Source organism: Rhodnius prolixus, unplaced genomic scaffold, assembly GCF_049639745.1.
Source record: "Rhodnius prolixus isolate KJV_2025 unplaced genomic scaffold, Rpr scaffold_10, whole genome shotgun sequence".
Lineage (NCBI taxonomy): Eukaryota > Metazoa > Arthropoda > Insecta > Hemiptera > Reduviidae > Rhodnius > Rhodnius prolixus.
Genome location: NW_027411615.1, coordinates 16,569,271 through 16,586,043, shown reverse-complemented (window position 1 = coordinate 16,586,043; position 16,773 = coordinate 16,569,271). Strand labels below are relative to the sequence as shown.

General features: G+C 33.2%; 1 protein-coding gene across 7 annotated transcripts in view; it reads left to right on the top strand.

Annotated features, from left to right (window-relative positions):
- LOC141456709 (neuroendocrine convertase 1-like) overlaps positions 1-16,773 on the top strand; it is a 75,998-nt gene that overhangs the window by 32,437 nt on the left and 26,788 nt on the right. For 6 of the 7 annotated variants that reach the window (XM_074132924.1, XM_074132923.1, XM_074132920.1 and 3 more), the window contains 4 exons: positions 481-627; positions 3,946-4,111; positions 5,629-5,801; positions 14,732-14,944. In XM_074132924.1, coding sequence (XP_073989025.1) covers positions 481-627; positions 3,946-4,111; positions 5,629-5,801; positions 14,732-14,944 — 699 coding nt within the window. The remainder of the gene's footprint in view (positions 1-480; positions 628-3,945; positions 4,112-5,628; positions 5,802-14,731; positions 14,945-16,773) is intronic. The other variant, XM_074132925.1, reaches the window with a different exon arrangement.

Here is a 16,773-nt window from a genome sequence, read left to right as displayed (position 1 = left end):
AAGACAGTGGCGTATCTCCCAAGAGATCTCTCTATGAGTACCTCGGGTTTAACCCCATACACTCCAGACCCAGTCCCACAGTCCATCTTGGAGCCATCGGTAAACCACATGCCTCCCTTCCGGTACTGGTCCGTCCAGTTCACCTTCCATTCAGTCCTCGGTTTAGGCCCCATGATAGAATCCCAATGAAATTTAAAGTTTGGACTTCCTACAATTTCTCGTTTTCGAGCTATAATGTTCACACACTCATACATACACACAAAAACCATTTTCAAAAAACCTCAAATACGTCGTTGTGTCATATAATGAAAGTTATGTTTCAAAAAGTTTTACTGCTAAGTCAAAAAGAAAAAAAAATGTATTCATTATCTGTTGACAGGTGTGCAGATAACAAATGTTTATGTTACATTTTGAAAAACAGAGAGAAAAAAATGAAGCTGTATGAAAGTATTCTCACTAGATTTTGTTTAAAATTTCTAGCAAGACTATCGACCCCAACCAACTCTACCAGTTTTGGATCTGAACGTTGTACCGTGCTATCAAGAAGGTATCACCGGCAAAGGAATTAGAGTCGTAGTTGTTGATGATGGACTTGAAAAGAATCATATAGATCTAAGAGATAACTATGTACGTGAATTTACATTAAAAATTTATTGAAATATTTAATCAAAATTTGGAATTATGATTGGTAGTATAAGAGAGAAAAATATTTACTCCCTAAATTATTTTCTCTTTAATATAAGTTTAAAGTTTAAGAATGTCTTGCCTTTAAACATTGCGTTAGAAAACAAATTCAAAATCTCTACAATTATTTTTTTTTTCTCAAAAATACTCTAACGGAGTTTGGGAATCAGTTCTTTCGGTACTGCAAAATTACGTTAAGGCCTGTCTATGTGTAATGTTAATAACAAATAAAGTGCCTTATTTCTCAAAATATACATGAAAAAGTTATAATAATACAATTACACTTACTAGCTTACTACATGTAAAAGAAATCCATCTGCATAAATTTTCTTCTCATTTAAGAGTCTCTAATAATTGTAGAGTTTATAGTATAATTTCTTTGCGACCTGGAAGATCTAAAGGTAGTGTGTTGTTTTGGATAGAATGAGGGTCTAAAATTCTTAAAGACTAGTTTTGGAACAAAAAGTAAAGTACATTCGTCCCAACATCTACCTTCAAGGTGCTACAACCCAGTGATGTGGGTCTTGGCCTCCTCAATACGTTTCCACCAGTCGTCCCTATTTTTAGCAACCGCCATCCAGTTACGGATTCGGAGGATAATCTTAGCATCTTGAGCTACACCGTCCTGCTATCACAACCTGGGTCTTCCAATTCTTCGTTTCCTGTCTGGTGTCTCGCGTAGAAGTTTTGAGGGAATTTCCTTCCAGCATTCTTCCTCGCTAGATGGCCAGCCAATCTCAATAAATAAAATAAACAAAATCATTGATGTATGTTGGTGTAAGTTTTTTATAAAAAAAAGTTTTGAATTTTTAGCCTCATAATTTTTTTTTATTTTTTATAACGTTTTTCTTTTTAACCTGTAATTAATAGTTTGATTATTATAAATAATCAATGTTACAGTCAATCTACAGTGCTACTTGAACATATATTTTGTAGACGAAAATGGCCTGCACAAGGGTCTGTGACATCTAATAAATTCTAAAAAATAACTTATTAATGAAAATTAATGCAGTATAATTACTTAACTATTAATGAAATGTTGGGTACTCGCTGATTTGTGTACCTTTTGGCGTTTAATCAATCCTTATACTTAACATTTTAAACTGTAAGTTTTTGTTAAGGAGATTTACTATTGAGAGCTCTTCTGATAATGCATTCAGCTCCCAGTCTTGCCTACGTCGCCAGGTCGTACCTTCAGGTACTGGGCCATATAATTTCTTTAGAACATCAGCAGACGGTGTTCTTCCCCCTTTGAAATGGTCCATATTTCTGAGGCGTCCACCGAAAACAGGCCGAATAAGAGTTTAGTGCCTGTCGTCAATAATTTGCTTTTAAAATGCTTGCTTAGATAGCATTTATTGGCAGACATCATTTTCCTTTTCACTTCCTGTGTAACGTCATTTTCCGCTGACACAAGGGATCCCAGATAACCGAACTCTGTGACGGTTTCAAATTTGTAGTTTCCTATTTGTAGGGGCTCTTTCAGTGTTGGGTCAATGGAAAAGAATTTAGTTTTATCCTCGTTAACCACCAGGCAGTCGTCTCAGGTATAATAATAATAATATTTATTTACAAACTGTACATTTGTACACAAATTTGAAATAATACAGAAATTGAAGTTTCAAGCTTAGCGCCTATATACACTCATCAAATTATATTTAGTTCAGAGTAAAGGAAACATATTTACATATTAAGCAAAAAAATTTAAAATAAAAAACCTTAGCTTGATATACAGGTTACAAAATATGCTTTAAGCGTTTATATTTATATTTTTTATAACCAAGAGAGTTTATATTGTAATTAACAATGGGTACTATGTGTGGGTACGGGCTATTGTAACAAGTGGAGACAAATTTTTCTAAGAGACAGTAAACAGTAGTGGAGATGCTAGGAACGTCAATTACTGCATGCATGTAGTCTGTGGGCGTCCATCTGGGAAATGAACCAATCAATCTCAGGCATTTATTTTGCACTCTCCGTATTTTATTGTGATTGGTTATGCAAGTTTGAGACCAGACAGGGGCTGCATACAGGAGTATAGGTCAAATATAGAGGAATATTTTTGGAAGTCCAAGGATGAGTGTCTATTAAGCAAGGAGAACAGACTGCACATTACGCCTAGCGCCTTATTACATACATTATTCACATGCTTTGTGTACGTTAGTTTTGTGTCTAAAGTTAATCCTAAGTATTTAACTTATTTTTGCCATGGTAGAGAGATTCCATTTACTTTAACAGTATGGTTGATTGTGGGTCTTCTTCGAGAGAATAGAATCAGCTCCGTTTTAGTGTGGTTAGGTTTGATTCTCCACTTTATAAAGTATTTGAAACTTTTAGCAAGAGCTATTGATAAATGATTGGCTATAGTGTCAATTCTGAAGGAGTATATGGAAAAGGAAGGTATAATAATTCTTGATAGTTATAAATACGAGTAATTAACAGTTTAAATTGGTAAAACATTCGTTATAAATTAGATCATATATTTTATTTTATTATTTAATTTTTTTAAGAATAATTACTGTATCACCAAATTTCTGTGTACATTTGTACTTCTAGATGGCCATTCCTGATTTTACAATACGGTTTTTTTTTCCTCTTAGTACAGTAAACAGATATATTTTGGAGCCAGTAATTATTGAAATTAGGTTTCATAAGAGGGCATATTTGGCTGACACTTTTTGTACCCTAAGGACAAAGAGAAGTTTTTAGCGATTTGTTTTGAGTGTTAGAGTGCGAGAGTAAAAGAATGAGTGGTAGAGAGAGAAAAGCTGAATATTGCGAACGACTTAAACATGATTTTTGTTTCAACAGGAAAGAGTTTTATCATCTACCATCTACCTTTTCACAGAATTGAAATGGATTTCTTTCATTTCCGTTTGTTTATTGAAAGCTCCATCTCATGGATCCATCAAATTTCCCGAGTATGTGAAGATATTTTCAAGTTGAAAATATATGGGATTAATTCTCTTCCTTAATCTGGGTTGATATTTGGAATTTATTACTCCAAAGTTATGACAGTGACAGTCCTTAAGTCTGCAGCGTTATCGTCATTTGATGAGCCACAATACCTGTAAATTATACTAAAGAAAGTTTGCTGAATTCCTAGGTTCAAGTATTAGGGGTACGATAAATGTTAACTAACACAATACATCCTCTTTAGGTTATGAGATAAAGTATAAAATTAAAATAATATTTATTTGTGTCAAACTTTAGCTTTAAAATATTCAAGATTATAGCAGATTCTTTGTGTTTTACTTAAAGGATCCAGAAATAAGCTATGACTTTAATGAAAACGACATGGATCCAACACCAAGATATGATAATTCCGGCACGAACTCTCATGGAACGAAATGTGCTGGCGAAATCTCTATGACAGCTAATAATCACGTTTGCGGAGTTGGCATTGCGTATCAGGCAAGTTTAGGCGGTAAGTGTGGACAGAACTAATTCTATTAGAAGAGAGAAGTAAGTCTGTGAACACTTCGTTTTCTTCTAGTTTATAGTTTGCTTACTGGTCTTAGAGGTTAGGTTCTACGGGGATTGGTCCTAAAGCCTAGCCACCGCGACACAGAGTTCTATTGTGGCACCTTCTCCAATCGTATGTGCTTAAGTAGACTTACGAGTTATGCTCTTTGGCAAAGTATAAAGATGTGGTTGTCTGTAGATTTTAGAACGAACTCTGCTGTTTCATCTTCTTCCTAACAAAACCCATAAGCTGTCTTTGGCCAGGACCATACAATGCATTCAATCTATAAGGTGTTTATTCAATTGAAAAGGCCTAAAATATTCCTAATGGTCACTCGGCCTTGCTGGAGTAATGCCGCAGTAAGTTTTAGGCTTAGCAGCTGCTTATAAACATTTTCACCTGCTTCTGGACCAGAGTTTCTCCTTACCACTACTAAGACTTGTTATGCACCAATTCTTTAATGGCCGCACTGACAAAGCATTTTGGATTCTTCAAGAGGGTTCAGTTTTCGTGAAAACTGCCCAGGGCTCTTACCGGGCAAAGCGATGCGCTGCTTCATAGCTCCTGTAATCAGAATGCCCGGGTTTCTTGATAAGAAATACGTTACGTTGGCTTACAAGAATTTCTCAACAATCCTAAACAGTAAAATAATTTCATTGCACTATCGCCCAGACGTCGATACGCGTCAGGTACCTTTCTCAGAGAGAACCCCCTCTCTTCTCCGCCCCCGAAGCAGGATACTGGGTCCTGCAAGCATGCCTCTTTAGAATTCTCCAGTTTTATGAACTTAGCTCTAGATTTGAGTCACATTCATCCTGAATATTGTGACATATCCAGCCTTTTCAGCTCGGACAATGGAAGCTAGTCCATTGAGAACGTTCAGATCCTATGCTTATTATTTTATTCATGGGTAGAACATTCTTAATATTAAAATAATCCAGTTTGAATGACCAAAATAAGAGAAATAAGACTGTTCGGTAGCCTCAATAAGCCCCTCTCAAATAAACTATATAAAGTAGTGCATGTGATGCACATGTTATTCTCTTGTCAATTCAAGCTGAAATACTCGTTTATAACTTTAGTGCAGCGACAAAATAATCTTAAGGCAGCTCAACTGAGCACGCGCTCTGGGCACGTTTGTTCTGAGTTCCAGTCCATATTGATACCTTTATATTTTCTCTTCTTCTATAATCTACATTTTCTGCTAAATATAGTTCGAAACATTTGAATGTTTCATGTATTTCTTTCAAAAACTGGGTTATACATATTATCAATGCTAAAAATAGTTTCAATTATTGATTATTTCATTTTTTTTATGCTGATAGAAAGGACAGAAAGTCTTTTAGGTCTTTTTAAAGTTGAACTAAGATTGGAGCTTGCACAGACAAACAGTGATTTTATATTTGTAGTAGGACTGGGATGTTGTTGTTAGGCGAATCTAAACATAAAATTAACCCAATTCTATACGTACTTTACAGGTATAAAAATCTTGGATGGTCCACCAACGGATCTATTAGAATCTTCAGCATTAGGCTACAAAATGGACAAAATCGATGTTTTTTCTAATTCTTGGGGTCCCGCTGACGATGGAAAAGCCATGGATGAACCTGGACGTTTATTGACAAAAGTACTGTACAAAGGTATTACAGAGGTAGGAACCATTTTTTTTACTTTAAAGATAATAGATACGTAGATTTAGTTAGAGAATGAGGATCTTTTTAGAAAAGTTACATAAATTGCGCAAACTATTTCAATAAATAATTTAAACTTTACAAATTTTGCTATAAATAAAGCTGTTATGAACAATAAATGATTCATGAGGAGCAATCCGCATAAGAAATTTAGTCCCATATATTTATTGGAGCAATTCATGAGGCTATTGGTGTTTAAGACGTCTTGGAGGATCGTCAGGTATTGTTCAGGAAGAGAGGCGACAAACGAAAGTATACTGATGTGCACTTAAGGTGTTGTGGAATTTGTTATGTCAGTCAGAAAAGGAATGTTGAGGTCATTATGAATGGTTCGGTTGGATACACAGCAGCAGAGATACGTTTTGATTGCAAGATTTGGATTGTTAGGAGGTTAGAACGCTTGGCAGAACCCCACAATTGCCTTCCGTAGCTCCATAGTAGTTTTAGTAAACTGTTGTACAAGAGGCGTTTGTTCTGTAGTAGTAAACGAGTCATGTTGTCTTATCGTCTTTTGAGTAAAATAAATTTAAAAAAAAATATTTTTCGGATTCGAGGGATCTCAACGGATATTTTTAGGTACACTTAAAATCGGAAGTCTGGATGATTTCAATATTACCCTCTCAGTAGAGGAAGAAAAATTAAAAAGGTAAAAAAAAGACCAGACTAAGGAAATCTGCCGGTAGAATTCCCTCAGTGTACGGTATAGCTACGATGACCATAGTTTTTTGTGGAAAATAAAGGAACATAAAGAATTTTTGTTTTTTTAATTTATTTTGTAATTTACAATCTGTATACATTTTATACAAACAGTAAATATGGAGAGAGTGATGAACTGGTGCGGGAGGAGAGCAGGAGGAGAGAAACTACCCAGCGGTAGCACTCTCTATAGGAGAAGGATGACGTTTAGGCCTTCAGACTACAAGGAAGTCGCGGGGCCACTGGTGATTCAGTCGTCGAGGAGTATTAGGGATGTCAGAGGAGGCGAGAGACTGTACAAGAGGATTAGAGCAAGTGGAGCTAGCAGTATGGAATTTTTGGTATTTAGTCTTGGAGAGTTGGTGTACGAAGGGAATGTTGAGGTCGGTGTGAAGAGTGAGGTTAGTCACCGTAGAAAGGAGCGTCAGCTATCTGTCGGAGGAGTTTTGACTGAAATGTTCTGTACAGTCCGTATATTTGTAGGTTTGGCTAAACCCCACAGCTCTAGTCCGTATGTCCACATAGGTTTGAGAATAGTGTTGTATATTAAACGTTTGAGTTCAATGGGTAATTTGGAGCGTCGTCCAAGAAGTCTGTAAAGTAGTTTCGCACGTTTTGTCATAGCTTGAGAAAATAAAAATTACCTTATAAAATTCATAAGTTTATAACATCTATTCCGAAAAAAGCAAAATACAACAATGCATACATTCAAATTTTACTCCACAGTCACTCAAGCTCGAGCTTCGACAAGTGGCTTCGAATGCTCACCAAAGCTCCGAATATATCATCCACCATCTAGGGAATAAAAAAAACTACCACAAAAATCCCCACAAGAGTGTCCAACCTCCTACTATTGTCAAAGGGTCGTTCGATTTGTGATACACTGAATTACCGCACTCTTTGTAGCAATGTACGACACGATGACAACACTAGTCATTATGGCATACATGAAAAAAACACTTGTGGACTTAACAAAATAAAGGACGAAAGGCCTATTTTAGAAAATAATTAAGTTAGAGGTCAGAGCAGTGAAATAAAGGACTGTCCTTTTAAATGAAGGACGTATGGTCACCGCAGGTATAGATGATCTACAGAATTCAGATAACCTTATCCAGTGAAATTTTCGTAAATATCGGATACGGTTCACTTAATAATGCATCATTCGCGTTTAGTTATTGACTTTTATTATAATTTATTTTTTTGTTGTAAGCAGAATATAAACATAAGATATTTTCGCGATAAGTGATGAAATTATTGCAATAAATATTTTCTGTTAGGTTACAATTGAATGGAGCCAAAAACGTATCTATTGCCAAAAATATTGTAGCCTTCAAGAGACCTCAAACGAATATTTATTAAAGAAAAATCCAATTTCGAAAGTTTGACCCGTTTGCAAAGCTTTCTCTTGCTAGAAACTTAAAAGCTCATACTGAAGAAACGTCCAAAAAAAACCTTCCTTAAATTTTATTTATACTTCTTATTTTAGAGGAAATAAAGAGGACCCCTACAGTACTACAACAAAAAACTCCATTTTGCAAATATGGCCACTACCGTTGATACTAACGAGCTTATGTTGAAACGTAAAAATAATTCGACCCAGTTAGAAATGGTTTCTATAACTTTTCATATCATTGGACACTTGAGCAAAGTAATTTTAGCTCGGCTGGTTATGTTATCTCTTCTATACTAACCAGTACTTATCTTCTTTTCCAAAGGTTTACTTAGCCCTATAAACACAAGCGACCTGGAAAGCACTTAGTCGGTATAACATGTGTGTGACACACGTGTAGTAGGTACTCTACAACTTTTATGTACGCACGTTTTGGAGTTCTTCTGCCTAAAGTTTTTTAATTAGTGTTTAGGTGCTCTCAACTGTAAGGAAGTGCCTGTCACTTCATTGGTCACAATAGCTAGTAATTCTTCTCTCTGGTATCTTCAGTAAGATTTCGGTTTATTATATTATTATTATGTTACTATTTATTAATTTATTTAGGTAATTATAGGAAGGGAAAATTGAAAATTAGAAAATGAGCAGGTGATGGTGTAGTGGTCTTAAACGTGGATCCCCAGTTCAAATAACTCGTGTAATTTTTTATTATTATTACTATATTATTATTATTATTTTTTTTTTTTGGCGCATCAACAGCTAAGGTTATTAGCGCCCGGAGCTTTTTTCAGTGCACTGCCGGCCCTCCGGACAGATCCTGGAAAATGATATACCTTTTGGAAGCCCATTAGACAAGGAAACGTTTATAAAAAGTGCCAGCACCTAGCGTTTGATAATGATCACGTAAGGGCCTAATGAGTTTTCTTAAAAATTTCGATTACTTTTATTTTTCCAGCATTCAGAGGAAGATTAAGGCTGTTTGGAGAATAATTTATGCTTCAAAATGATATCAATTTTTAGGAAATTTAACTGTCTTTCTAACCGTGTCATCAGAATCGAATTCGGACTAAAACTTTCTGAGTAATAACATTTTCATTGGAAAAAAGTAATGATTTTAGAAAAAAAACTTTAAAGTGACGTCACTCAAGAACAGTGTTAAATATGAAGTTGGCCAATACGTCATTGAACTCCACTTTAGATGTACTACACACAGTAGGTCTATGGACAATACTTACTGGTTCACCCTGTATGCTGATCGCGTAGAGGTCCGTATATAGGACAGTTGAAGAAGAAATGTTCCATATTTTCCATTTCATTTCTATTGCACAAACTGCACAAGCGCCGCCATCCAAACTGCACTTATTACCTTTATAGAGTATCCTTACTACATTCTTATGAAAGAGGCGAAGTTGAGCTATAATTCTAATTTTTGTAATTAATTTTGCTTTTAAATAAGTCTCTCCATCGCCCCCAACAGGCTATACTTCTATAAATGTTACTGTAGCGGTAATTCAGTACATTTTCAACCGCTAGACTGTACCAGTGGTTCGACCATTTCTCAGTTAAATCTTTTAAAACATTTTGCACCAACTGAGGGTTAGTGGCATTCCACAACTCTTCAAGGGCACAGCAGGTTTTTCAATTTGTAAAGCCCAATTGTACTTATTGTATTTGTTGAGGCCACACTCACGAAATTTATCAAAACAAATGCGGGAATACCTACTTGGACACATATGAAACAACTTGACCCACCAAGAAATTGTTCTTTTAAAAATAGCAACTTTAAGTGGTTTACAGCCCGTTTTCTATTAACACATAATTATAAGGCGTATTACGCGGCCATAACAGCAGTGTTTTGAAAAAGTGCTGCAGTACCTTTTGCACCATTTCCATACATTGAACGGCCCATATTTCGGAGCAGTACAAAGTTATGGCAGACACTACGCTCTCAAAAAGTTTGAGTTTACATTCCCATGAACTATTCTTGCCTCAATAATAATAATAATAAAACTTTTTATTGTTAGAAAAAATATATTTAGCAATTAGGTATGTAATTCCGCCTCGTGCACTATATCTAATCGGTAGTGGGATGTTAAACCTCGCCTGTAGATAGTGAAAAGTGAAATCCAATAATTGTTCATAAAAGTTTTTGCTATTTTAAAGAAATGCTACTTTTTTATTTTGAATATCTCGTAATCTACTAAGAGATGTATTGTATTCATGCTGCTGTTCGATTTTTGAATTTTTATCAAAAACATCCATTTTGTGGTCTCCTGAGTCGAAAAAGTTTTTTTTTTTTGTACAAATTGTGTGTAAATCAAAAACAATAAATCGGAGTAAATTCAAATTATATCATTCTTTTAGGTACCACCAGAGGACCCCGCAGTAAGGTGGGATATGGCTTTTACAGATTACCGAGATTTCCTTGAAAACGCACCTAGAATTTTCTTTTTAAATTTACTGTACTATTTGTACATGTGTAGATCTCTATCTTTTATATAAAACATTTTCCGAGAAAATTCAATTAAGAGCTTGGTGAGACTCCAAAATGTGCCTACATAAAAGTTGGTAGAGCACCTATATACTTGACACAAATGTTACACCAGCTAAGTGCTTTCCAGGTCGTTTGTCTTTAAAGGACTAAGTAAACGCTTGAAAAGAGAACGAGTACAGGTTAGTGTAAAAGTGAATATATACCAGCCAAAGTAAATTTGGCTTTTTTCTAAGGAGCCATTTATGTAAATTGTTGCATCAACTCGATAATAAAAAGAATCAAATGTGGAACTAAATTCCCAAATTGGAAGAAAATGGGCCGAAAGTAAGAGCTATTAAAATAGATTTTTCAATATTTTTGTTTTTTCAAAAAAGGCTCTTAAAATTGTATTTAAACTTGTTTAGGAATTGTAGGATAAGAAGATTTAAAACTTTTCTCTAAAAACATAATTATGAGTCTTTATAAAGTGGTATGTGGTCCAATAACTTATTTACTGTTAAATGTGTTGCTAAAATCGAGTTTGAAGAGAGCCATTCTCAGGGAGCGGTTGGTTCCTGTAAAGTTATTTTTGAATATAATTTACGGTTTTACAAACTGTACATTGTTGGTAATAATTAAACATGACTTAAATTTAACTTGTTGAGAAAATATGCTAGTTAGCTTCCAAATTTTTATACTCTTCTTATTATGAACAATAGAATTTTAGAAAGCTCTATACCTTTAATAAACATTTTTAATTAAAATTAAATATAAATCTTTTTATTAAATTAAAAGATGAACCTTTTTAGAAATTTAAAATTTAAATGATGCCTTATTCGTAGAAAATAAAAGTAATTAAATAATTAGTTAAGTTCTGGAATTTCGACTAAAATTGGCCAGTTAGATATTGATAAATTAGACTAGGGTATACACTTACAACTTATGAAAAACTTATTCTGTTTTAAAAAGCGCACTGCATCGTCAGTAATTTTAGAAATTAAGTTTTAATACATAACCCTTTGAAATATTTTGAAGTGAACGTATTATTATTATTAGAAATAGCTTGAAAGTAGAATATTTAAGTGGTTCTGTTGCAGTACTTACTTTACCATCCATAGACTTATGCTGCACTACCAAAGGAAGATCAAGCACAATAATTCAAAGCGGTAGTCAAAGAGTACCATTTATAAAGGGAATTGTTAACAAGAATTACATTATTTAACAATAATTCTCTTCTTAGCTTACTGCGACAGAAGTTAAAGCAAATGAAGAAGGAAAGAAAGCAGTTTTGAGCATAATTACGATACAATTCTAATCAGTTCTTATGATTGATTGCCAGTTTAAACAAACATCAAGAAACTGCTTTGGCCAAACTTTAAACCTAAACAGTCTGGACAAAAGTTATTCCAACCTTAGACGTAAAAAAAACAAACATTGTTAATAACATAAGCCTTGACGATGACCCAGTCCTTAGGTTGAAAGCTTGGCAAAAAAAAATATGACTGAAATTGGCTATATTCTTACTTCTTTTGCTTATAGTTGTTCTCTTCTATAAAGCTGGAAGTTAGATGTGTTAATTTTATGACGGTCACAGGATCATTCATCAATCGTGCTCTTACTGAAGTTCAGTCTTGTAAACAGCTTACACCAAGCATTACCTTATAGATACCAGTTGAAGAGAGAATGTAAAGGCAGCGTTGACGTTTCGTGTACATCACTGTTTGCCATATCTCGATTGTATATTATCCTAAATTTTATAATTATTTTGTTTAGGGAGTACAATAAAGGTGATTCTTGATAAAGGAAAAATAACATGCTTTAATAATAAAGCTTTAGGCAAAAATGAAAGATCACATACATTTTCTTGATTCTGTTTTGATAGTTAATCCAAACCATTTCATTTTATATTGTTGGTCATTACTAGGTTGAAAAATCTTCAGTCTCTATAAAAGATTTTATTTACGTTTTGATATAAGCCCATCATTATCTAACTTGTAACAATATTTCATAACCCAAAATTGCTTATTACTGAAGAAAGCTTAAAAAAATATTTAAATAATTTCAGTATTTTATGACTATTAAATATTTTAAATAATCAAATTATTACATTTTATCACATTGTAAAGCATTACTGGCTATTTATAATTTTCTGAAATCGATATGTTTATTTAATGCAGGCTCTAAATCATTTAATATGATATTCATAGGAAATAGACTAATGACTGTCCATTTATAATGTTGTACTATAAATTATTATCCAGTGTCATGTATATAATAGTATAACTTCCAAACATTGTTTCGTATATCTGGAGTTGCATTACATTTGTGGTCAGCAGCATTGTTCTCATACATGCTTGCTCAGAGTCCATGAAGCTGCTATCTAATTATGATAATGCTTGATTTTCGCCTACTATATCTAGAAATGGAACGTCTAGAATTAGGCGGAAAATTCATGTTAGTGATGTTATAGTTTTAAGTTTAAATAGTCCATCGAATTTTTTACCCTGAGTTCGGAGAGAATCTTTATATAATTATAAATTACGAATATATAGGTTTCGTGACCGTAAATTATTCAATTAAGGATTCAAAATTGGCGAGGTATCGGTCAAATAAAAACAACTCGTCTTCTTGCCAACGTTTCAACAAATATATTGTCCTCTTCAGGGCCTGGATATTGCGAATACAAAATATATTATTTCTAATTAATATTAAATATTTCTATGTTAATGATTCTCTAAATAGTTTGTATTTTTGTATTTGCAATATCCAGGCCCTGAAGAGGACAAAATATTTATCGAAACGTTGGTAAAATGACGAGTTGTTGTTTTTATTTGACCGATTCCTCGCCAATTTTGAATCCTTAATTATAAATTACGTACTTATATATATAAAAAAAAAGGAAGGTATGCTAAGGTAGTTCCAAAATTTTAGATCAACTTACAAAAAAATTAAAATCAGGGCCAATAAAGAAATAATAATCTATTAGAGAAGAATAATATGAAGCATGAAACAGATCATTAGGAATTTGGTTTATCTGATTGGGCCAATTACTTGCAGGGCATCAACCCAGCTTTTCTGCTCATTCCGTCTTATACATCCTTCAAACGAAATCTGGAAATTGGTTCACATTCGTCAAAATGTTTTTTCTCTTTCTATATCTCAGAAGAGTGAAATAACGCTCAATCAACTTCTTTTTTTTTAAGTTTCAGTTAGAATTCGCTTTCTGTCTGTAGGCGGACGTATAATATTTAGCAGTATATTTTTATTTGGATTTTCCTTTTCAGATATGGTAATCAACTCTAAGATTCGTTTCGCACGTAAAATCCTTCCTTACTTTGGAGTTTTTGCAACATTCGCTTAGTTTGGAAAGTTATTGAAGCATAGACCTTCTGTTGTACTGAAAGCCTACTTTATATTAAAATCTGAAACATATTTATCTTTCTTCTTTTATTTTTACAAAATTGCTGCAGGTTTCTAAAACTCCACAGTATTGGCTACCGCTTGATTACTATTGAAACTCTTGCTTTGTTTCTCTCATATATTCCTTCTAAATCAAACTCCTTCAGTGAAACCTTACAACCAGAATACCATAATGGAACATATAATTGCTACTTATTGGGTTTCTTTGATTTCACTCTTCGTCGTCATTAGAAATGTTGAGTTGTTGGATCGACACCAGCTGGGAAATATGGGCTGCATAGTTATCTTCTGTCTTTTGTTTCTCATTTTATACATTTATCCATCAAACCAGAATTAGTCTATTATAGGCGAAACTAATGATGAAAATAAGTAGTAATTGATTTACTAGACCCTGACTAAAAGGAAAATTCAAAACAATTTAATACCAGCATGATATAAGTTAAGAACTTGTATTGTCTTATAAATATTTTTTACCAGTTCTTCAATTGAAGAACTTTGTTTTTAGCCAAAAGACCCGAAACTATCTAGTTTTGATGTCGTAACCCAAGAAAGGATGCAACCAAACTTGATATAAGTACTTAGTAGGTCCATAGAAAGTAACAATGAAAGTCGAGTGTTATTTGCTCAACCGTGCCGGCAGTAAATCTTAAACAGTTCCAGCAGTTCACTTGAAAATAATCCAGCTACCACTTTAACTCACTTTCTTCAAGTCTTTTTAAAAAGTCAATACTATCCATGGGTGCGATCCTTCACCAATGAAATGATAGCACTTTAAAACAATAAATAAAATGCAGGAATTGCAGTCCTCTTAAAATTCATATTCTTATCTTTTCTTTTTTTTTTTTTAATTTCTTAAATTTATAAAAATGTATATTATGAAGTAATTCACCACTGATATTTACTTATATTTTCAGGGAAGGAATGGTAAAGGAATTATCTACATATTTGCTTCTGGGAATGGCAAGTTCCATGGTGATAATTGTGGTGCTGATGGATACATAAACTCTATATTCACTGTACCTGTGGCTAGTGCTTCACAAGAAGGTAAAGCTGTGTACTATGGTGAAAGATGTGCGGCGATCATGGCCACCGCATATTCTTCTGGAAGTCCTAGAAATGAAATGATTGTTAGTATTAATTCTATTCATAATTTTGATGTTGAATGATGAATGGAAATAGATTAAGATTTTTTTTATTCTAAAACAAATTTTATTTACTAAACAAAAAAGCTTTAAGGATACACTTTTTGCGAGTAGGTAGCTTTCTTATTCGAAGTTCTGATGCAATAAATGTTATACAAACAAAAATAATTAGATAATTCAACTCACAAAATTCATACTTCATTTATTTATTATTTATTTATTTATTGTTTTTGTGGTCTTGTTTGTATATTAACCATTATTTTTTAAGAGGGCTGGAAAAAATCAACATATTGGTATGCACAGTTACAGTTCTAATGCCTTAATTTATCAATATATTGGTGGAAAAAAACCAGCCCTATCTTTTCCAATATTCAATTTGAGGATTAGCGCAGCCTCTTTCACTTCTTTCTTCATCATGACTTCTACTACATTCTTCTTCGTGGCTTCCATGAGATAAGGATATCTTGAGCGCTGCGTTAGTGACTTATTCCTTCCTAAAACAACACAATGGTATCTGAATGTGACTTCGTTATTTGTTGTGCGCTTAGAGTGGTGTATATAATATCGTAGTTATGATAATGTTTTTGTAAGTAGATAAGAACTAAAGTAGAAACTATGAAGTCTCTCTGCATCCTATATTTTTATTTTATTCCCTCTAACGAATTTGTAAATACTTCAGGATTCATACTTCATGAACAAATTTGGAATTAAATTATCTGGAATTTCAAAGACTAATAATTATTTTCGGTAAATTGAAAGAGAGATAGTTAATAGTGGAAATGGCGGTCTCAGCAAATTATTTATGTTATTAATTGATTCCATGTTAGCAACTCACATATCTCTTAACCATCTGATCCTATAAACCAGTAACTCACTTTAGATAATCTAACGTTTGCTAACTAAGTTATATTTATATAGAAATATAACAAAGCATTCCTTTTGTAATTCGGGGGAGTATTGAAAATCTTCCATTTATTACGAATACATTGTAAAAAGGAGACATTATTTATACAAAGTAAATTCTTAATTTCCAAACAATTTCTACTTCTTCTGATTTGATTTTAAATTTGTGGTTAGAAAAAAATACTTGGTGATAAATTGGAAAAAGGCAGACTATTTGCTCACCCAATCTATTTTGTTGGCAATTTATTTGAAACGGTGATTACTTTAAGAACTAGTTTGGCAATTGTCCAGTATGTATTGAGGGTACAGAAAATTAACACAAAACCACAATTGCAGTTCTTGGCAATCTTAAATGGATAGCAATTGTGGTGCTATCGACCATCTAAGATGCTGATAAGCAAATTACCTTTGTATTTTTTATTTTCATCTCCTTGGTGAAAATTCCACTAGAATTTTTGAACTAAAATAAATTTCTTTTTCATAATCACATTCGTTAATTTAATTTCTATTGGCATGCGCAAAATAAGAGGGACTTTAAAGAATTTAAAGATTTTATGCGTCATAGCAGGGTGTTTTATTTTTTTTAAATTATGGTTGGTCTTTGTTTCCATCTATTTGTAGACATTAAATTATTAGATTTTTGTAGAAACTATTTAGTAAGTAAAGTATTGTTTCATTATTTCTGGCAAGCTTTGCGTTTAATTACTAAATTAGAGGAGGCGCCTAGCAAACGTACATTATAATAAATTTTGCACATAACCTATTAAATAAAATCCTAGGCCTCCACAGACGGTCTATGACCATGGTAATGTCTTTTGAGATGATTGTTTTATTTTGAATTGTATTTTTCTTTATTAAGCATGTAACATTTATAAATAAAGACTTTAATAATAAAATCCTAGGCCTAGACC